The sequence below is a fragment of the Rhynchophorus ferrugineus genome, unplaced genomic scaffold (genome assembly GCF_030347505.1).
Source record: "Rhynchophorus ferrugineus isolate W39M unplaced genomic scaffold, kcgeb_rfMv2 rfM7, whole genome shotgun sequence".
NCBI lineage: Eukaryota > Metazoa > Arthropoda > Insecta > Coleoptera > Curculionidae > Rhynchophorus > Rhynchophorus ferrugineus.
Window position 1 is genome coordinate 4,082,114 of NW_027472586.1, and position 22,194 is coordinate 4,104,307.

At 34.0% G+C, this 22,194-nt stretch overlaps 2 protein-coding genes and 2 long non-coding RNA genes across 6 annotated transcripts; 2 read left to right on the plus strand and 2 right to left on the minus strand.

Annotated features, from left to right (window-relative positions):
- Nucleotides 1-243: 243 nt before the first annotated feature.
- On the plus strand, nucleotides 244-630 carry LOC143199547 (uncharacterized). Its single transcript, XR_013006465.1, has 2 exons — nucleotides 244-370; nucleotides 439-630. It is a non-coding gene; the product is annotated as an uncharacterized LOC143199547 (long non-coding RNA).
- Nucleotides 631-3,322: 2,692 nt separating this feature from the next.
- FipoQ (F-box/LRR-repeat protein FipoQ) lies at nucleotides 3,323-16,243 on the plus strand. Of its 2 annotated transcripts, none has more exons than XM_076409406.1 (8): nucleotides 3,323-3,706; nucleotides 14,237-14,460; nucleotides 14,510-14,921; nucleotides 14,970-15,075; nucleotides 15,131-15,339; nucleotides 15,399-15,559; nucleotides 15,789-15,992; nucleotides 16,056-16,243. In XM_076409406.1, exons 1-8 carry the CDS (start codon nucleotides 3,623-3,625, stop codon nucleotides 16,189-16,191), a joined length of 1,536 nt encoding a protein of 511 aa, XP_076265521.1. In that variant the 5' UTR covers nucleotides 3,323-3,622; the 3' UTR covers nucleotides 16,192-16,243. The 2 variants fall into 2 exon arrangements, with proteins under 2 accessions (XP_076265521.1, XP_076265520.1); XM_076409405.1 differs by lacking the exon at nucleotides 3,323-3,706 and adding an exon at nucleotides 10,713-11,035.
- LOC143199550 (uncharacterized) lies at nucleotides 11,781-12,588 on the minus strand. Its single transcript, XR_013006469.1, has 3 exons — nucleotides 12,518-12,588; nucleotides 12,352-12,417; nucleotides 11,781-11,915 (listed from the first exon to the last, which is right to left on the minus strand). It is a non-coding gene; the product is annotated as an uncharacterized LOC143199550 (long non-coding RNA).
- Nucleotides 16,244-17,262: 1,019 nt separating the features above from the next.
- On the minus strand, nucleotides 17,263-20,574 carry Trc8 (TRC8 ring finger protein). 2 transcript variants are annotated; one of them, XM_076409401.1, is made up of 2 exons: nucleotides 20,152-20,574; nucleotides 17,263-19,823 (listed from the first exon to the last, which is right to left on the minus strand). In XM_076409401.1, the coding sequence occupies exons 1-2, from the start codon at nucleotides 20,423-20,425 to the stop codon at nucleotides 18,085-18,087; spliced, it is 2,013 nt and encodes a 670-aa protein (XP_076265516.1). In that variant the 5' UTR covers nucleotides 20,426-20,574; the 3' UTR covers nucleotides 17,263-18,084. The 2 variants fall into 2 exon arrangements, with proteins under 2 accessions (XP_076265516.1, XP_076265517.1); XM_076409402.1 differs by lacking the exon at nucleotides 20,152-20,574 and adding an exon at nucleotides 20,018-20,106.
- Between the last annotated feature and the right edge of the window lie 1,620 nt (nucleotides 20,575-22,194).

Consider the following 22,194-nt stretch of genomic DNA (forward strand, 5'->3'; position numbering starts at 1 on the left):
TTTCGTATTTTAGCATACTCTTTTTCAAAAATTGGAACCCTTAGGGCAATTATCAGTTAATACATTTATCATTTGGAACTGGTTAAAACAGTAACTCGAAATAATAAACCGTCATACAACAAAAGAACATCCGTATATTAAAAAACATATACAAATAAATCTAATCTTCAGAAAATTAAAATATTAAATAAAGACAACTGGTGCAAACGGGTCCTAACTAAAAATACCAAAAGCCTAGCGCACGCGCATTGTTTTAACGCGCCATCCGCACTCCAGCCAACTGCGCATGTTTTTAGAATTAAGTGCGTCTCAAGTTTTAAAGAATTAGTTCGATTTAATATCAAAAGATGCAAGAACTTTGTTGTTATTTGTAAGAGACGATAAAAAACCGTGTATCTGAGTGTTTATTAAGGTTAGCTAATATTATTCTCCTTACAGGCTTCGATTTTTGCGCAAGGTTATTTTGTTTGTCGTATAAACAAAGAAAAAATTCGCCAGTCATTCTTAAATGGGCCACAAAAATTCGGTGGAGTTACTTTTCGTGATGTAACATCGTGTGGGAGTATTGAGAACATTTCTTTTGAGATAATTGTAATTAATAATAAATTAAAGACTCTACAGTAACATAATTATTATTAATTACTACAGTTTCTTGAAATAATATATCACCACTCTTTTCACCTGATTTTATATCAATACTTCCTAATAAATACATAATTTTGAACTACGTCTAATGTTATTGTTATTGGTTTGAAAGATTGCGTATATGTTTAGTTGCCTATACACAACAGATATTTGAAATGCATTTTTTCTTTATTTAACTACTAAGAAATATTTCTAGTAAATTATAGATATTTAAATAATTAATACATACTGAAAATGTGTTTCTTGAAATAAGATAACACTGTTTTAGGTTTTATATCAGTATTTCTCAATAAATATAAACAAAAGTTGGTAATTCTTCAATTACGTCCAATATTACTGTTCTTTGGTAAGAAAGGTTAACGTATATGTTTGGTTGCCTATATATAAAAGAAATATAACAGTGGTCATTAATTATTGCTATAGGTACATCTAATGTCAGGTAATATTGAAATATGACTGTACTGCAGCTAAATGTATAGATAATTAATTATGCTGGCGGATCATAATATTAATAAATAATATTATTGATAAATAAATGTATAGACAAATACTGGTAATAGATGGTACTGATAATCTCAATAAAAAGACGATGACAGTGGTTGGCTATAACAATGATGGAATAAACAGAAAAGTTAAAACCAATTTTAGTTTATACTAGTCAATAACATTGACGGACAATTATAAAACAACAGACGGTAACGGTAACTAATGCAGTGCAGCAGTGATGAACTATGCTAGGATGACGTATGACATGCGCTCACGGTACCAAGGGAAAGTAACGTACGACGTAGCAGCTTATAACTCTAACACTGACAATAATGAACGTGTAATGAGATCAAGGGAAGCTGACACACGATATCCTGCTATTAGGGATAATAGTTACTCGCCAGGGTAAAGTAAAAATCTTCAATACAAAGGTAAGTATATAACTACTGGTAAATAAATAAATAAATAAATAACTCTGTTGGTATTATGCACTCACTTCTCCTAACTCTGACTATGATGAACGTGCAATGCGTACAAGGGAAAAAGCTAAAAGCCACACGCTAGATACGCTGCCACCAAGAGCCAGCAGAAACCACTTTCTATTCGTCTATATATGCTTTAAGTTATCCATAGATCATATCTACACATCAGTAACTTTGGCCACTTTGGCGTTATTATAAAATAGTTATAATTTATATTTACAGTTGCAACCATAAAACTATTATCTCTAATATACCATAATTTCAAAATTATGGGGAATATACGACGATTAGAAGAAATAATAAAATAAATAAAGATAAAAACGATAAATTGATAAATAAATAACTAGAGGATGATGAATACAGAATAATAAACGGAATAATTAAATAATAAATGAGAATTAAATAGAGAAAATTGGAATACTCTGTGAACAAACTCACGATGTGATGAAACTCAGGTCGGGCGTCACAAAACACAGTAAAATAAACTGAATAAGGAGAAGTTAGTGATTCTGAGTGTCGCGTCTTCAGAAATGAACTCTTATAAAGCTGTAATGGCCCTTGGAAGTGTTAAGATCTCATATTTGGCAAATACAGCCCCCAAAGAAACATAAATATCGTTGCCATTCATGGTAATAGCATCACCTTAGACAAAAAGCAAAACACATTAGAACCAAAATAAAACAACTAAACTGGTTAGTCGGAAGATACTCTCAACTTGGTTAGTCGGAAGATACTCTCAACTTGATCTAAAATCAAAGAGGTTGATCTATAATACAATTATAAAGCCAATTTGGACCTATGGGGTGCAAATATGGGGTTGCACTAAAAATTCAAATCAGTTAGTCATACAGCGCTGTCAAAACAAGATTCTTCGATTGATTACCAATGCCTATCGCTATGTAACCAATGAAGAACTGCACGATGACCTGGAAATCAAATGGATTTGCGAAGTTATGCAGGATATCGCCTTGAAACACGAAAGAAGATTACTAAATCATTCTAACGTGGAAGCAATACAACTGCTGGACAGCGCACAGGACGTCAGGAGATTGAAACGAACAAAACCATACGAACTTGTGTGAACATTTAGTGTGTAAACTATAGCTATAAGTTAATAATTAATAAATAATTGTAATTTTATAATTGAGGAATACATACTGATGTATTTTCTCGCACTCGTCTTGCTTGTTAATTAATCCAAGCACATAGGAAAAGTAGTAATAAATTAATTGTAATAATAATAATAATTAAGATTGTACTAAGCGTATCTAATAAAGATGTTATAAAAAAAAATTGATGGTAATTGCTTAATATTCGCAAGGGCTTCCGCCTGGTTCCTTTACATTATCAAACCTTCTAAAATATCAAACTACCAGGTAGAGTTTTAGGTACCACAGATCTTAGGACCAATTTATGATTGCCTTCAATGATACACGTCTTTGTCTGTGTTTTAAGGAAAAGCTATATCGAGAAAAAATAAACAAATAAAAATCGCTTTTACATGAATGAAAAAGTTATATAAAAAGATATAACCCCTTAAACCACTAGTCGGAAAGTCCAACGTTATCGAAACGGACTAGTCAACGAATCGCATCAAACTTCGCTAGTTCGATTTGCATCGCTGAAACTTTAGATACCCGCCCTGGTAATCCTAGGCGATGGCGATGACTATGAAGCGTACGTGACGTTGCGATAATAACCGCGGGAGTGGACGGGCACGGCAAAACGGACCGGCGAAATATTGTTGCACCAGTGAGTGAGAGGTGAATGCCCGTGATATCCTGACCGGGATAGTCGGGATCGCTTCTCTGTCTTGTTCACCCTGTAGGCGCAATTAGTGCCGCAGTGCCAAACACGCTTTAATTATATTGAGGTTTGAAACAGTTGCCAATACATACCACGACGAAGATTCATCGCCGCTGGATTCCCATTCAAATGTGGTTAGTTCGGTTGCGATAGCTCGTCTTTTCGCGTTTTCTGGAGCGGTGGTTTGGTGAATTGTGTCTGCGATGGACTCCTGGGGCCAGCTGGACATCGCCACTGCGATAGTCAGGGACGATCTGAACTCCAGCATCAGGAAAAACCGGAAAACAGTGAGTTATTCTGCACCAACGTGTTAAAACACTCTATTATCTTGGGTCTAAATACTTACAGTTAAAAAAAAGCTTAGAGAAACCCCAGCAAAATAAACTGGACGTTTTAAGAACATTTTGAAAAATTATTGTTATACTTGTATTCGTTTAAACTATTTTAAATCAGCAGCAATATATATTTTTGGTAAATTTTAGTTGTAGTTTTCAACATACACCCCGATGATAGAATTTAACATATACCAGATTGTTCAGTTCAGTTAAAACCGCTAGTTACCAATCATTATAAAAAAAACACTAACAATGCTATTAAATCGAGAACTAACTAAGTTGAAAGTCCATAGTAACCCATTAATAACGACAAAATTGAGCGAATTCAACTTTATATTATGTACTTATTGTAAGAAATAATTCGTCCTATTCACCATATCTAGTTTTCAGTGTTGGTGGGCAAAAGCTGGGTTTTGACTTAATTAAAATACATATGACAAAAGAGTAACTCAAGTGTATATAAAATACGAAATACAACATATTTTCAGTCGTACATTTGAAAGAAAAAACACAAATTACCAAATACAATATATGGAATAACAATTATAATATACTATTACGTATGTATTTAAAATACGAAATACGCAATATTTTTAAGATGTATACAAAAGAATACAAAATTCAAAATACAAAATACAAAATACAAAATACAAAATACAAAATACAAAATACAAAATACAAAATACAAAATACAAAATACCAAATACAAAATACAAAATACAAAATACAAAATACAAAATACAAAATACAAAATACAAAATACAAAATACCGAATACCGAATACCGAATACAAAATACAAAATACGAAATACAAAATACAAAATACCAAATACAAAATACAAAATACAAAATACAAAATACAAAATACCAAATACAAAATACAAAATACAAAATACAAAATACAAAATACAAAATACAAAATACAAAATACAAAATACAAAATACAAAATACAAAATACAAAATACAAAATACAAAATACAAAATACAAAATACAAAATACAAAATACAAAATACAAAATACAAAATACAAAATACAAAATACAAAATACAAAATACAAAATACAAAATAAAAATACAAAATACAAAATACAAAATACAAAATACAAAATACAAAATACAAAATACAAAATACAAAATACAAAATACAAAATACAAAATACAAAATACAAAATACAAAATACAAAATACAAAATACAAAATACAATTAGAGATTAGGTTATGTAAATTATATATAACTAGAGAATTTAATATATAAATAGTAATATAACTAAAGAATTTTCTACAGAATACCAGACAAACATCTTCTTGTTGGGGAATAAAAAAAGCAATATTTGTGATATATCGTATGAGCACATTCTTTATGTTAGTGAATATTTCACAGCATTCACTTGTTTCATTGCGAATGTACATGTAGAGTGAAATTTCGTGAAAATAATCGAGATTGAAGATGACAAATGGAAGCTATCGAGCATTACTAGCAATTTAAGCCATAAATATATGTCATCCTAACTACAACATGGTTTAGCGTCACACAGCTGAATTATCATGTTTATAAAATATTGCTTTTGAAGGGAAAAAATACAGTTGAAGTAAAAACTTGATTTGATGCCGAGTTTACGGACACTGGCCCAGGAAAATCAAGCATCAAGGATAGGTATGCTAAGTCTAGACGTGGTGAAATGAGCAGTGGACGACCAAAAGAGGTTGTTACAGACGAAAACATTAAAAAAATCCACAAAATAATTTTGAATGACCGTAAATTGAAATTGGATGAAATAGCAGACACTCTAAAGATATCAGCTGACCGTGTACATCATATCATTCACGAATATTTGAGTATGAGAAAGCTCTGTGCAAAGTGCGTGCCGCGCGAGCTCACTTTTGACCAAAAACAACGATGAGTTGGTGATTGGGAGCAGTGTTTGGAGATGATCAAGCGTAATAAACCGGAGTTTTTGCGTCGATATGTGACAATGGGTGAAACATGGCTCCATCATTTCACTTCGAAGTCCAATCGACAGTCATCCGAGTGGACTGCAAACTACGAACCCACTCCAAAGCGTGGGAAAACGCAACAGTTAGCTGGTAAGGTTTTGGCGTCTGTATTTTGGGATGCGCATGGAATAATTTTTATTGACTACCTTGAAACAGAAAGGACCATCAACAGAAACTATTGAAATGAAACAACTATATGAAAACGATGGCAATAATCCATGAATTGGGCTTTGAATTGCTTCGTCATCCACCGTATTCTCCAGATCTGGCCCCAGCGACTATTTCCTGTTCTCAGATCTCAAAAGAATTCTCGCTGGGAAGAAATTTTCGTCGAATGAAGAGGTGATCGCCGAAACTGAGGCCTATTTTGAAGCAAAGGACAAATCGTACTACAAAAATGGTATCGAAAAGTTCGAGCGTCGCTATAATCAGTGTATCACCCTTGAAGGGAATTATGTTGAATTAAAAAAAACTAATTTTGCCAAAAGAAATGTGTTTTACTATGGTAGGCCGGGGACTTTTCAATTGACCTGTTATATTATTGATACTGATTTTAAATATCTATCGAGTCGAGACAGGATATTGTGCACGATCCTGATCCACCCTACATACTTGAAATTATATTTAGTTGTTGCCGCTGGAATTTGTTTAAATGGTAAAAGCTGGCGCCCGGCCAATGAAAACTTGCTTCTTCCATTATGAGCATTTTTTCAGGAAATATACATAACATGACTTACCTCTCAGCGGCTTGGACTGGTTCCAACACCAATACAGCCTAGACCTGATTAATAGCGAGACAAAGGTTTTTTTACGGTTCTACAGGTATACTACCGACTACAATTTAACTGGGCCATAAATTTTGTTTTAGGAAAGGAAATTATGATAGGTTTTACGTGTTTAGTAAACAAATTTGTCAAAACAATTAGCAGGATATTGTAAAACTCTTGTCATCTTCACTCGTGCTATTGTAAATTGTAAGCTACAACATATTACAGTGGGTGGCCAAGTTATTAAGGACAATATTAAGATTATTTAATTTTCTAGTTTAATTGGATTTCTGTAACAAATGATTGGTTGGGGGATCTCTTAACAGGTCAGTTGAAAAGTCCCGGCCTGGCACATAGATGGCACTACTAGAATTAAATCCATATGTTTTTAGTTAGCCCTAACCCTCAAAAGATGCGTGTATAAATTAGACAGCTGTCGGATCATTAATTTGTGAATTATAGCATATTTAGTAAAGCAACTTTTGTCGGTTAAAAAATGGATAAAAAGGAATTTCGTGTTGATAAAATATGGCTTTTTTGAAGGGAAAAAATACTGCTTCACTACGACAATGTACCGTGTTACAAGTCAGTGAAAACGATGGCAAAAATCGATCCATCCATCGTATACTTCAGATCTGGCCCGTAGCGGCTATTTCCTGTTCTCAGATCTCAAAATAATGCTCGCTGGGAAGAAATTTTCGTCAAATGAGGAGGTAATCGCCGAAACTGAGGCCTATTTTGAAGCAAAGGACAAATCCTACTACAAAAATGGTATCGAAAAGTTTGAGGGTCGCTATAAACGGTGTATCACTATTGAAGGGAATTATGTTAAATAAAAAAAACTAATTTTGCCAAAAAAATGTATTTTACTATGGTAGGCCGGGGATTTTTCAATTGACCTGTTAGAATTAAACACCTTAATTAAGAAGTAGAATCTTTTAACACACAGTTGTGCCTCTTTCATGTATTCTAATCATAGTCATATCAAGGCAACAGTAGTTATATATGAGAGCAATAATATTTAATATACCTATTCTACGTACTTGTGCCAAATCCAAATGGACAAGGAATAAACAGGACAAGCTGTAAACATAATTATTTAATTTTGTAGCTGAACCAAGGATCATTAATTTTCTGTGGCTTTTTAATTATGTCAAAGGGAATAGCCAATAACTTCTGGGGAATACAGGGTGCGCTATAAAGTTCGGGATAATTTCAAACAGGTCCTAGGTTTCGATTTTCTTGTGATAAATAATTGGGAATCTTCTAAAAATGTAATGTAATGACTTCAAAACTCATATTGATACAAAATTATGGTATCTGTGGTAATAATTTTGATTAACACACTTTAATTTTTGGACAATTATACTACTTTAAGCTTTTTAGTGGAACTACCTTGCTTATTATTTCATTATTACACTGTTATTAGTCATTTTCGTCTACCCTACAATTTGTCTTTATGAAATATAGGTATATAACTATCACTGCTGTATATTTTTATACGGTCACTGCTGTATTTTTTATTATATGCACCTCGCTACACAACTCTACACAAGATCAAATGGTTTGATTCTTTTGAGTCTGTGTCCTGTTCTGGTGGTATCCAAAAGCTGCAATACCTCAATATTAACGAGAGTCCTTCCTCATTACCCCTTGCAATTCTCTTGATTTCTTAACCGACTGTAGATATCTGAAGGTCTCGATGTAGGTAATCAGTCCTATAGTATTTGGGTGCGTCCACAATACTTCTCAGGACTTTGTTCTCAAATAGTCCCAGTACACTTCCTTGTGCTTTAGCTTCTTTTATTGTTGAGTAAGCTTCTTCTTGTTTGACTCTAAACATTCTGGTTGTAATGTACTATTTTAATAGTTCGGTGTGTTGTTTTGGTAGCATTTTCTGTAGTTTATGAACAAGGCCTTCATGCCAAACCTTATCGAAGGCTTGTGCTACATCTAAGAATATAGCTGAGCATACTTTTTTACTTTCGTAGGCTTTTTCAATAACATCTGTTATTCTGTGGACCTGGTCAATTGTTGAATGCTTGTTAATAAACCCAAACTGGTGTATTGGTATTAGGTTTTTTCTCTCTATGATCAGTTTTATTCTTTTCAACAGGAGTTTTTCAAAAACCTTAGATCTTACTGGCAGCAGTGATATAGGTCTATAGGCTTTTATTTCGTTTGGTGACTTCCCAAACAGCCATAACAGTTGATAGGTTGAGGTTAAATAAGGTGATAATCATATATCTTTAGAATGTGTGTGAGGCTGATGCTTCCCTACCACTTCTCAGCGTTTTGTTTCGCTTCAAATGGGTTTTTGTCAGGTTATTTTGGGTGATTTTTTATTATTAAGACAAGAGTCATTAGAGTTTTAGATTCATTCCTTAACCTCCACCCGGACCCTTGCGCTTCTTTTGGATTATGTGGGATTCTAGCATTGACTATACTTACTTTTTAGGTGTTCAGCTAAACCATTCTTCTTTATTACAATTCGTCTGATGCCTAGATATAGATTTCTTTAGTCAACCAAGTAATTATAGTTCGCTTTTTCAGATACCTTTTTATATTGCGTCTTATTATATAATCTGTCTTTTTGAATACTTCTTTTGTGCTTTTCTGGCTTGTCTCTGTATTTTTAAACAAGAGGAATTGATTTTGCACTTTCTCCATATATGTATAGTCGTGAAAATTTGCGATTTTTGTTCAGTATACTTAAATTTTTGCTATCATTTTTGTTCGAACTTTCGTATATTAATAAAAATTACATAGATTATTCATAATTTTACGTTGAATCAAATGATAGTGTAGTAAATTTTATACAACATTTAGTTTTTATGTTATGCAATGAAGTCTCCATTGAAATGTGAGGGAAGGTCTGTTTATGTTACATATCGTTAAAACTACAAGTCCTAGAGCAATTTAGTATGGATTTTCGTTTCTTTCAGGTCAAAATACATATATTTTGAGAGTCTCGTATTGATCCAAGAGATACAAAATTTTGGCAGTTTTTCCATATATATAGTCGTGAAAATTTGCGATTTTTGGTCATTTTCAATAATTTTGCTATCATTTCTGTTCAAATAATAACAGGTCAATGAAAATTACAGGGATTATAAAGAATTTTACGGTTAATCGAATGGTAGTATAATACATTTTATAGAACCTTTAGTTTTTGAGTTATAGAATGAAAAGTGTATTTTCAAGAAATCAGCGGATTTTTGTTCATGTCACATATCTTTAAAACTATACATTATAAAACAATTTAACATGGATTTTCGTTCCTTTTACTCCAAAATACATATATTTTGAGAGGTTCATCTTAATCCCACAGAAATAAAATTTTACCAATTTTTCTATATATATAGTCATGAAAATTTTGCAATTTTTTGCCATTTTCAATATTTTTGTTGTCAGTCCTGATCAAATAATGGCAAGTTACTACAAATTATAGAGGTTATAAAGAATTTTACACTGAATCGAATGGTGATATAATATTTTCTACAGACCTTTTAGTTTTTATGTCATACAATAAAAAGTGCATTCCCAAAAAATAAGTTTATGTCACATAGCTTAAAAACTATAAATTCTAAAGCAATTTAACATAAATTTACGATTCTTTCATCCAAATATGCATGTATTTTGAGACTTTTGAAGGGGGGGACTTTTGAACTTTTGAATATTTTCAACCAAATACCATCTAGTCTTTACAATTCATAAGCTGAATACTGCTGGTAATTATTCAACACGAGAGTGATTGGGAACCAAGAAATATACGTAAAAACGTGGAAATGAGGTGTTTTACTCCATCTAGCATATTCACCGGACATTTCCTACCTTTACTACTTGCTTTCATCGGTGAAACACAGTTTGCTTGCAATCTTGCGAGAAATCCGTTCAATTTCTGATTAGAATCAAAATATAAAGCGTAGAATTAGCAAAAAAAAATACAAAAATAATGTTTGTGAATCCAGAACATTTTTATTTAACATGTTTATGATAGTAGCTCCACCAATTGTCTCTCGCCAGTTGGCATTTGTAAAATCACTTATTTCTTATAAATATAGCCCGCTATTTTCGAAGTGACAATTGACATTTGCACGAGCACCAGAACGGCTCAAGGTTTCGGCCTGGTGGCGACATCTATCGGCGCTCTTCGGCCGTCGTTATATAAGTTGTCTGCATACGCGGCGTATCCGCAGCATCTTCTATACCCGACAGGAAAAAAGATCACATCCGGTCGCTAGGAGTCCTCAAAATAGCCGGGGAACGCCGAGCCGCCCAAAATATTTATCAAGTATTTTTAGAATGCGTCTTGTCTACCGCACCGATGCGTATTTAGCGTCCCGAAAACGACATGTTACGTAAACGCGAGTAAATTCGCGAGATCCCCTTAAAAAACGGTGCTAGAGTTGGTGTAAAATGGACGTCTGTCCTGACGTTTGGGGTCAGCTTGCCCTGGAAGCCTCCCAGGTGTACTTGACGGAAGGGACAGGAGCCAGGAGCCCTTTTGCCGGAACGGTATGCGAACAGACACGATATATTTTCATTTTTCGGTACCATACAGCATATAAATATATATCCATATCTGATATTATAATAAAAAATACTGCATTGTCCGTATCTAAGTAACATAACCTTAAATCTACAAACCACAGTGCTTTTATTATTGGCATCAAGGTTTATTTACTTTAAAATTAATTTATACAGTTTACATTATGCCAGTGAATTTAATTACGTCACAGTCTTCACAAAAACGGTATATTTATATATATATATATATATATATATATATATATATATATATATATATATATATATATATATATATATATATACATATGTATATATATATATATATTATAATACAAAAATACTGCTTATTTTATTGAATTTTCCCTATGTAAGTATCATTGTGTCTAACACTGTGTTGATATAAGCACTCATTTATGTCCGCATTCAAAGTAATTTTCATCATTTATGTTAAAATAATGATCACTACAAAATAAAGAGAACTTAACTACCCTCTAGACCACTAGGGGACGCGTCATATTATCTATTGTTAATTTTTTTATACATATAACCAAAATGAAAAATAAATTATGACTAAACTAACAACACTTAATATCGGAATATATAACTTTTCATTGATATTAAATAAAACGCCATATAACTAATCACTGTTTTATTTATATAAGTTTTAACCTATACATGATATTTTATGTGTGAATATATTGAAAATATATAATAGTATTCTTCTAATTTTTTTTATTAATTGGCAGCTATCTAGCAAAATTAGAAGTAGCAACCTATCTTAAGTTCCATGTAGAACCTGTTGGTATGATATTTTTCCATTCTGAATCTGTGTTAGAAATAACAGATTGAATTCTTTCTGGAGAATCTGTAGAGAAACTATGTTCATCAGTTATGAAAGCAGTTTCTTAGGCAACGTTAAAAATATAGACCACACTTTTCTAAGCCTATATAGACCTCATCAAAGACTACTCTAAATATTTCAGTATTTACTATTAAAGTCCTATCTGGGTTAGTGCTGAATCCCTTGGAAAACAAATGTGTTTTATTCGAACACTTTGGCTTTGTGGTCAAATTTAAGTAATCATATGCAACAAAAATAAGTTTCTAAAACAATAGATGTTTAAAATATCAATGACGCCCACGAAAACAATAATTTTTGATATATCAAATGATTGAATTTACAAAAACCCGATGTAGATGAAATATTTTGAGTACTGTAACTTCTATATTTTCTATTTCGTTAGAATGGCCAGTATTATATTTTTATCCATGCCTAAACCTGTACTATTAGTGCCACTTACCATAAAACCTCGAACTACAAACTGTCATCTTTCTAACCACACTTTTAAAATAACGAGAATATCTACCTACAAAAATAATCTTAAAAAAACAGCGAAATAGTTTCTCTATGTATATTTTTGACAAACAATTATATTTCATAAACATATTTCATAATAAACTAATTACCATGACTCCATTTAGACAGAATTAGATTCTAACTCCTGATAACCCTCTTTATTATTCTCGTTGAATCCATTTGACACCTGTCTTGATTTAAAATGTCATCGATCGTCCTTCATCGATTTTTCATTGACATATCTTTGTGCACCTGTTGCTTGTTAAGTGTACAAATCAAGTATGCTTTTGGTACTAATTAAAAACTATTTGTTATTATATATACACATTATAAAACAAGATACATTTTTGGGGTTCTTCATTATAAAATTCAAGTAGCAGTTGTTTCATAAATAACTATTTTTTCATATAATAATTGTGTAATTTAATCGAGGATTATGTTTAGAAATCCGTGGTAAACGTTGATATGAAATAATGGTTGTTACTAAAGAGCAATTAATTATGCGTTGTATAAAGAGTGTGAATGTATTTTAAGGGGTTCCATGTAGAACTTGTTGGTATGATATTTTTCCACTCTGAATCTGTATTAGAAATAACAGATTGAATTCTTTCTGGAGAATCTGTAGAGAAACTATGTATCATTCATCAGTTATGAAAGCAGTTTCTTAGGCAACGTTAAATATATAGACCACACTTTTCTAAGCCTATATAGACCTCATCAAAGACTACTCCAAATATTTCAGTATTTACTATTAAAGTCCTATCTGGGTTAGTGCTGAATCCCTCGGAAAACAAATGTGTTTTATTCGAACACTTTTGCCTTGTGGTCAAATTTAAGTAATCATAAGAAACAGAAATAAGTTTCTAAAACAATAGATTTTTAAAATATTAATGACGCCCAAAAAAAACAATAATTTTTGATATATCAAATGATTGAATTTACAAAAACCTGATGTAGATGAAATATTTTGAGTACTGTAACTTCTATATTTTCTATTTCGTTAGAATGGCCAGTATTATATTTTTATCCATGCCTAAACCTGTACTATTAGTGCCACTTACCATAAAACCTCGAACTACAAACTGTCATCTTTCTAACCACACTTTTAAAATAACGAGAATATCTACCTACAAAAATAATGTTAAAAAACAGCGAAATATGTATATTTTTTGACAAACAATTATATTTCATAAACATATTTCATAATAAACTAATTACCATGACTCAATTTAGACAGAATTAGATTCTAACTCCTGATAACCCTCTTTATTATTCTCGTTGAATCCATTTGACACCTGTCTTGATTTAAAATGTCATCGATCGTCCTTCATCGATTTTTCATTGACATATCTTTGTGCACCTGTTGCTTGTTAAGTGTACAAATCAAGTATGCTTTTGGTACTAATTAAAAACTATTTGTTATTATATATACACATTATAAAACAAGATACATTTTTGGGGTTCTTCATTATAAAATTCAAGTAGCAGTTGTTTCATAAATAACTATTTTTTCATATAATAATTGTGTAATTTAATCGAGGATTATGTTTAGAAATCCGTGGTAAACGTTGATATGAAATAATGGTTGTTACTAAAGATCAATTAATTATGCGTTGTATAAAGAGTGTGAATGTATTTTAAGGAGTTTTGTCGTAAATAAAAGGATTTATCACGAGAAAAGTATAGATTAATACTCTTCAAACTATTGTCCATCGATAATTGATATTTATTGGATTTCGAGACAATTTTCTTTATAAAAATAACCTAAAATGACAAAGCATTGATGTAAACGTGGTTGCAAATATATTCAATGTATTTTTTTATTTTAGACAATAGAAAAGCTACCTGACAAGGTGTTGCTTCACATCTTCAGTTACCTCTCGCACAAGGAGATATGTCGAATGGCCAGAATCTGCAAAAGATGGCGACTGATCGCTTACGACACCAGACTCTGGAAGAACGTCTCTTTACGTCCAGAAATATCAGGACTTCACGTTGGTTCTCTGGAGGCCTTACTGGCACTGATCAGCATCCGATTTGGACCATCTCTCAGGTACTCATGAAACCCAGTTAAATTAAATTTTATATCATAATCATTACAGATACATCGAACTGCCAATCGAGCTCATAACTCACACGGTTCTTCACGAGCTGGCCAACAAATGCCCCAACCTAACACATATGCTGTTGGACTTCTCCACTGCTATGCAGCTACATGATTTCAGCGAGCTCCAAGCTTTCCCCACCAAGCTGAAGTACCTGTGCATTTGTCTGTCCGAAGTAATCTTCATGGAAGGTTTCATGAGGAAAATATATAATTTTATAAACGGTCTGGAAATCTTACACCTAATCGGTACATATGAAAAGGTGGAAGAAGAGGAAGAAGAAATTTATGAGGTTATAAACGTGCATAGATTGAAAAGCGCCACACCAAATCTGAGGGTGATCAATTTATATGGTATTAATTTCGTAGATGACAGTCATATCGATGCCTTCAGCTCTAACTGCATTCAGGTACTGATAAACCATCATATTTCATATATATAATATCATATTTTCCAGTTGGAGTGTCTGGCAGTAAACTTTTGCAATAAAGTGACCGGTAGCACCTTAAAAATATTATTTCAACGAAGTCGTAGATTAAAATGCTTGCTGATGAACGGGACAAGTAAGTTTCCTCCATTATAATGGAATGAACAGAACGAACTATGTGTTATTGGCAGATTTACAAAGCGACTATCTGATGCAAGTCGAATGGGAGAAGTGTTCCCTTCAAGAACTTGACATAACGGCCACAGATCTCTCCACCGAGTGCCTACAAGATATGCTTACCAGATTACCGGGTTTAAGATTTCTGAGCGCAGGCCAAATCAACGGTTTCAACGATACCGTACTGAAGACCTGGATGGACATAGGCAACCCGAGGAACTTGGTAAAACAAACTATTACCGATAGAAGAATATTTGAAATAACAAACCGATTCCATCGCAGGTATCCTTGGATTTAGACAGTTCGGACAATTTATCCGAAGATGCCATCTATAAATTCTTGTGTAAACACGGTCATCAACTCTGGGGTTTGGGTTTGTCTGGAATGACACATATCACTGATTCCTTGTGGCAATCGATATTACCCATACTCTCTAATGCTAAGTAATAAAATATAATGTTCATAACACCGTAAACATTGTGATTCGTGTGAACTAACACAAGTTTAACAGGATTTTATGGTATTTTATATCTTATTATACGTCTTAATATTATGCGATGTAGGCAACTTAACATACATTTAATTAAGGGTTTTTCTAGTATGCTTTTAGTAATAGCACCATTATTCTTACTGACAATAAAATTAAATAAACTAAATATTGATTATTTTTAGGATTATTGTTATGGGCACTCAAGAAAGACTGGGCGTGAATATTTTGGTTGATCAACTAATGGACAGTATCGCAAAGAATTGCGCCAACCTGGAACGGTTGGAATTGCGATGGGATCCCGACAATTTGAGGTTTTCCGACAAAAGCCAGAAGGCTATCGACACTTTGCGCGTGAAGTGCTTAAAATTAAAATGTTTAAGTTTGAGGTAGGATTTTGTGTACCTGGCGCATTCGCCTTTATATTGATGGCAATATGTTATTTGTTGTAGTGACGGGAGATATTATGAGATAGTGAAAGCTAATTTCGAAAGAGCGGACAGAATGACCGTCGTGCGGACTCTAACCAACTGCAGAGTGTCGAATTATTATCTGTTATCGAATTATAGAGACTTAGTGTTTAATTAACTTGTGACAACATTTAAAGGAATAAATTTGTTTTAATAAATATTGGATTATAGTGTTGTATTTAATTAATAAAAGTTAAAGTCTCTATTTATGAATACTTCAATGTCATACATTTGTTTAAATTAACATCCTTGACGTTTTTAATGTGGAATTTCGGAATGAAATCTCTTCATAGTAACGAAACACTAACATTTTTTGCCGTTGCTGAAACGCCTTCTTGATAAATAAGGCCATAAATGATGAAAAATTGAAGGTAAGAACAGAAAGAAGAGGTTATCCTAAATGTATCAATATAAACTTACAATATGTTTATTTTACTTACACAGACACATGTAAAAAATATAAGTTTGAGTTAAATCTATTTTTTTATTAGATAAAAAGAAAATATCTCGCTAAGGACATTATAAACAATATTACTGATGTAATCGTTCTACACATGCCCATTTTGAAGCAATGAAACAACACTTAAATAAAAAGAATGGCGTTCATTTAGTTTGGTTACATATGACGCGTATCTCATATACAGTTAAATGTTAAACCAGGGTTATATATAAGTCTTCTATGCTTAAAAAGTAACTTATCACATTCATAGAGTTCTGTGGTCACGTTGGAAGATCATCTGTGTTTGAGCATATCGACTTTACCTATTCATGTGTGAACGAGTTCCTAAATAAAATACCACGGTGATGCTTGTACAATCAATTTATTACTTAATAATAAATATTCTATGTACTAATGCGCTGTGATCAAATAAAATAAGTCGTCCCGGAAGCAAAATAAATATAATTTCTTAACAACTAGCCGTAATATCAATACAACTCAAGATGGAAATAATGTATGTACAACGGGTCACTATTTACAATCGGTATTCAGTTAGTAGCGAAGTATCGACAGAGCCTTTAACCTGGGAAAAAAATCTAGTATTGACCACGACACAGTTTCGAAAATTACATTTAAATTATTGGTTTTAGTAAGGGTTCAAATGCACCAAACAAGAATAAGTACATTACCCATAAAGGTATGAACTAAAAAAGGCAAGTCTTCTGTAAATTACTAAATAAAATACCACACTGATGCTTGTATATCAATTTATATTACTTAATAATAAATATTCTATTGCAATAGTGCGCTGTGATCAAATCAATTAAGTCATCCCGGAGGCAAAATAAATATCATCCCTTAACAACTAGCCGTAATATCAATACAACTCAAGATTGAAATAAGGTATGTACAACAGTTTTCTATTTACAATCTGCATTCAGTTAGTAGCGAAGTATCGACATAGCCTTTTAACCTGGGGAAAAAAATCTAGTATTGACCACGAAACGTAGCAGTTTGAGAAATGAAATTTAAATTATTGGCACCGTAAGTTACTAGAAACAAAATTCTATATATCACTAGCCATGATTGTTGACGTCCATTTATTACGCGATAGAGGTATGTCATGATTACGAATATTTACTAGAGACGTCGTAATAACATACGAGTTGGTATTAGTAGCGGTTCAAATTAATTAGGTTACTTTTTACAACTAGTGGGTTAGTTTTATTTATAAGGGCTCGTATGTTATTAAGACTGCCATTTGCACACGTATATTTATGAACTACTAGAACTTTTTGATAATGAAAAATATATTTTACGATTCCCGGGTGTCCCAAAAAAAAAATAACACCCTTACAATCCCATGACATTTCCAATTGAATAAACTCGAGACAATATTCATCGTTTATGAATCAATATTATTATTGTAACATGTTAAAAATCTAAGTACTTATATACAAGACCGAATAATTTAAATGTCACTCTCTCGGTCAGTCCGTTCTTTTTACACCGTTGATCCCCGATATTCCTACCGCGTAACGAACCTATTCCTAAATCACAATCGGGTTTCTATCACCTCTGGTGGTGTTCGGCGACGACGAGCGCGTTAGGGGGAGCCGCCGCCGCCGCCGGTGCTGCGGCTGGGGGTTCCGGGTTGTCGGAGGGCTTCGTCCGGTCGTCCGGGTCCGCCAGGTGTAGGATCTCGTGGCAGAGCGGGCAGCGATCCTGCACGTAGAGCCACTTCCTCAGGCACACGCCGTGGAAGAAGTGGTTGCACTTGGTGATCTTCGCGCTCTGCATCTCCTGGTAGCAGATGGCGCAGACGTCGTCCAGTTTGAGCAGCTGGTCCCTGTCCGCCTCCGGCAGGCTCTCGATCTTGTTGACGGCCGTGCGCCGCTTCATGAACACCGACCAGCCCGCCTTGGCGTCGCACCATATGTTGAAGTAGGCGTGGATGCACATCATGACCGCCCTGATCGCGCTGCCGCTCTCGAACAGCAGGATCCAGGCGCCGTTGAAGAACAAGAAGATGGCGAAACAGAACTCGACGGCGTTGCCGAACGAACGGATGTAGTAGATGTAGTCGTCAAGCTGTTCCCAGAAGCTCTCGCGGCGCGCGTCGTAGAGAAAGAGGGCGTAGATTGCTAGCGACACCAGCACCTTGACGATGACCTCGATGCTGAAGGCCGTCACGGCCAGCAGCCACGTCGATATCTCCTGCGTGGTCCACAGCAGGTACATGAGCATCAGGGAGAGGACGATCAGAGTCGCGCAGACTATCAGGGCGTGGACGTGTCTCCGGATCGAGGGATTGTGCGAGGCGCTGAGACTCATCAACAGCAGGTTGACGATGTTATGGGTGAAATGCAAGAGGGCGGTGAATAACAAGCAGAAGTTCCGGCACAATCGGACGAACCGGACGTCGTACCCTAGTCCGGTCAGGCCCGTCTGCAGCGCCAGGATGTAGAAGACGATGGCGGAGACGGTACCGAAGTTCTTGTCGCTCTCGTCCCCTGTCAACAGCACCCACTGGAAGAATTTCCCGATATAGTTACAGACGTAGGACACCACGCTGGTCAAGCCCAACACGGCTGTCAGAGTATCGCAGCCATTCACCAACAGGTACTTCATCATGATAAAGTACGGGAACGTACCGTCCTCCGTCACGGACATCCCCGACACGAAGAAAGTTATCGCATGCTCGAGAGTCCGTAGCACCCAGAAAGTTCGCAACACATCCGGCACGTTCAGCCTCCCCCATTCACTCTCCACCAGAGCGGACACGCCAAAATTCGATATCATCGTCTTCATCTGATGATAACCCATATACAGGGAATTGGAGATGGTCATGAACGAAGACCACAATATGACCGTTATGATGGTTAAAGGCAAGAGCGTCGACACGAAGGAGCTCAGCTTCAAGATCATCTCAGACACAGGCAAGAGAGCGAGAAACGTGGGTACCAGGAACGACAACGGTAACAACTTCTGGACAATCCAAAACCGGGGACCTAAATGGATGTTTGTGAAGATAAAGGAGAAGAGCGATTGTAACACACAGTTTTCGGTCAGTTGATACATCCAGCCTTTGGCCTCCATTAACTGTTTCACGTTTAATTTCAATAGGTTATAATAGAAATCGGTGTAAGATATCTTGAGTACCGCATAGTCTTCATCAAGCATAATATCCTTGATTGTCCGGAAATTGAAAAAATAAGAAAGCATGGCTAATCCAACGGACATCAAATATATGTAGACTACCATGAGGTGTTTCATGTTCAGTACAAACATGCACATTGCAGACAAACATCCTGTAACAATAAAAAAGGTATATGTAATATTAAAATAAACAGTTATGCAAAATGGTTTTAACAAAAACATATGTTCATTATAGTTTGTTTCAAGTAGATCTTATTTAGTGCATATAATCACGACTTAAGTATATTATATGCATTTAAACTCATTCTGTGATGTGTCATTACCAAAATTTAAACAATAAGCTTACTGCAATTCTAGAAATAACATGAAAATCGGCATAAAGCAATCAAAACCATGGCTAAAATTGCAGGATGATAAAGCAATATTACCCAGTAAATTATCATATACACATACACGTAATGAAAAATATGAAATACTAACCTACAATTGCAAACAAAAACCTAATCATTACAGACAGTACAATAAACTTGGAAAGCATCGAATCGAAAGGTATGTACGTAGATATATTGGAAAATGTGGCGTTTTCGTGGTCATTCTTGATGATGTCCCCCAAGTGGCTCGGGGGTGAGTCCGATAGATCTTGCGAGAGGTCCGCGAATCCAAATCCAAGTTTCAGAATTTCGTCGACAACAAAAATCGGTGGTACTCGCATTAACACCTCCACCACTGCTAGTAGTCTTGCCCGTAGCGACATTTCATTGCAAATAATTCTATTACTTCAACTAATATGGTTTTGTTTGTATTTTCTGGAGGATTTAGCGAAAATATTGAAGAAACGTCATTTCAAGTGATAATTAGGTCGCCATAACTGTCAAAATCCACAGTTCACTGTTTCATAGAGCAGAATGTTACCTACGGTAAAATCCACTACAAAACGAGAGTTATTTTACCACTTTCTTGTATATGTGGCGCTGCTGTCTGATAACGTAGTTAGACTTCCCTAAAATCATATAGTTGATCGGATTGGCACACGCGCTCTTAGCACTTCGTCTAAAATATTTAATGAAAAGAATTGTTAGTATTTTAGGTTTAAAAGAAAATAAAAGGCAAAATTTTTCATACAGGTAACTGTAAAATACCAAATAGACAGACAAATCTGATTACTTGAATGACTAGCCCTAGTTGTAGAACCATAGAATAAAGAAACTTAGAAGTCCAACTCCTATGTTAAAATTGGTCCTAAGTTGTGCTCGGAATTACCGTGTGAGGGCGCTTACGCATGCGCCATATGACAGTTAGTTACGGCGGGAAATTAAAAAATGTTTTGCGGGAAATTAAATAAAATTCTTTTAATTTTACTGGGAAAATAAAAAAATAAATATATCTAGATATATTTTATTGATATATTACAATTACATTAATTATCCTTGACCATAAAGACATTGATATAATCACAAAGATATCTCCACTATCCAAAACACGTAATCCACTGATACTATGTTCTCTCTAATATTTAAAACAAACATTAAAATAAGATAATACAACTATCAATGGTTCTGTTGTATTATTTTTAATAATCAACTAAATTAACAACCTACCTAAATTGAGGTACATTTTATCAAATATGACAAATGCAGTTCGGTCTATACAGTCAAGTTTCTAAACTAATGACGAAAATTAGAGGTTACTACTTCAGCAGTAAAAAGAAACCTTATTCAGTATCTGCATTAATATTCTTCTTGAAGGCAAGCAGAATATCTTCGATAACAATTTATATCCTCTGCCACTGCATTTCAATAAGAATAAAGCCATTAGTTTTTCATTCAACCTGAAATGATTTAATATTGCCATTGGAGCTATATGTTCCTTGTCTTGTAGTAAAGGTAAAGAATCTCACTAAATATTGCTTAATTATTTCAATGCAATAAATAATTATTATTTAACAAAATACTTACTATTTAAATTACTAGTAGGAATTACATCTTGTTTCAGCCATGGCCTTCCACATTTTGGTCTATAATCTTCATATTTAAAATTATTACTAACTTTCCTGGACGTACATAGGAGATCATAAGAGATCCCCTTAAGGTTTTTTTTATTACACTAAAAAATTAAAATACACAGAATAATCTAAAGTAATTGTCAAATATACATAAAAACACATACCGAAAAACTTGACGTAAATAAACAATACAAATTATATCACCTAAAATTGGCCGATAACTGCTTAGGTTAGAATTATTAATACCGAGGCCGAACGAGAGAGAAACACGCATATAGCTGTTGCATATTTCATTTACATTTGGCCGCGTAACGGGGATTCCGAAAAGCTTAAACGTGGGACCTGATTTTTTCATATAACTTTCACTTCTAAATTTCTTTATCCTATGTTGAAGGACGTAATGAAACTGTCATTCACAGACCTCTATTGAGTTTCCTTGCTATTACTCTGTAGTAAAAGTTAAATTGTAACGCCATTCAGAAATCCACCAGATATAATATTCGTCGCCATCTGCCGGTATA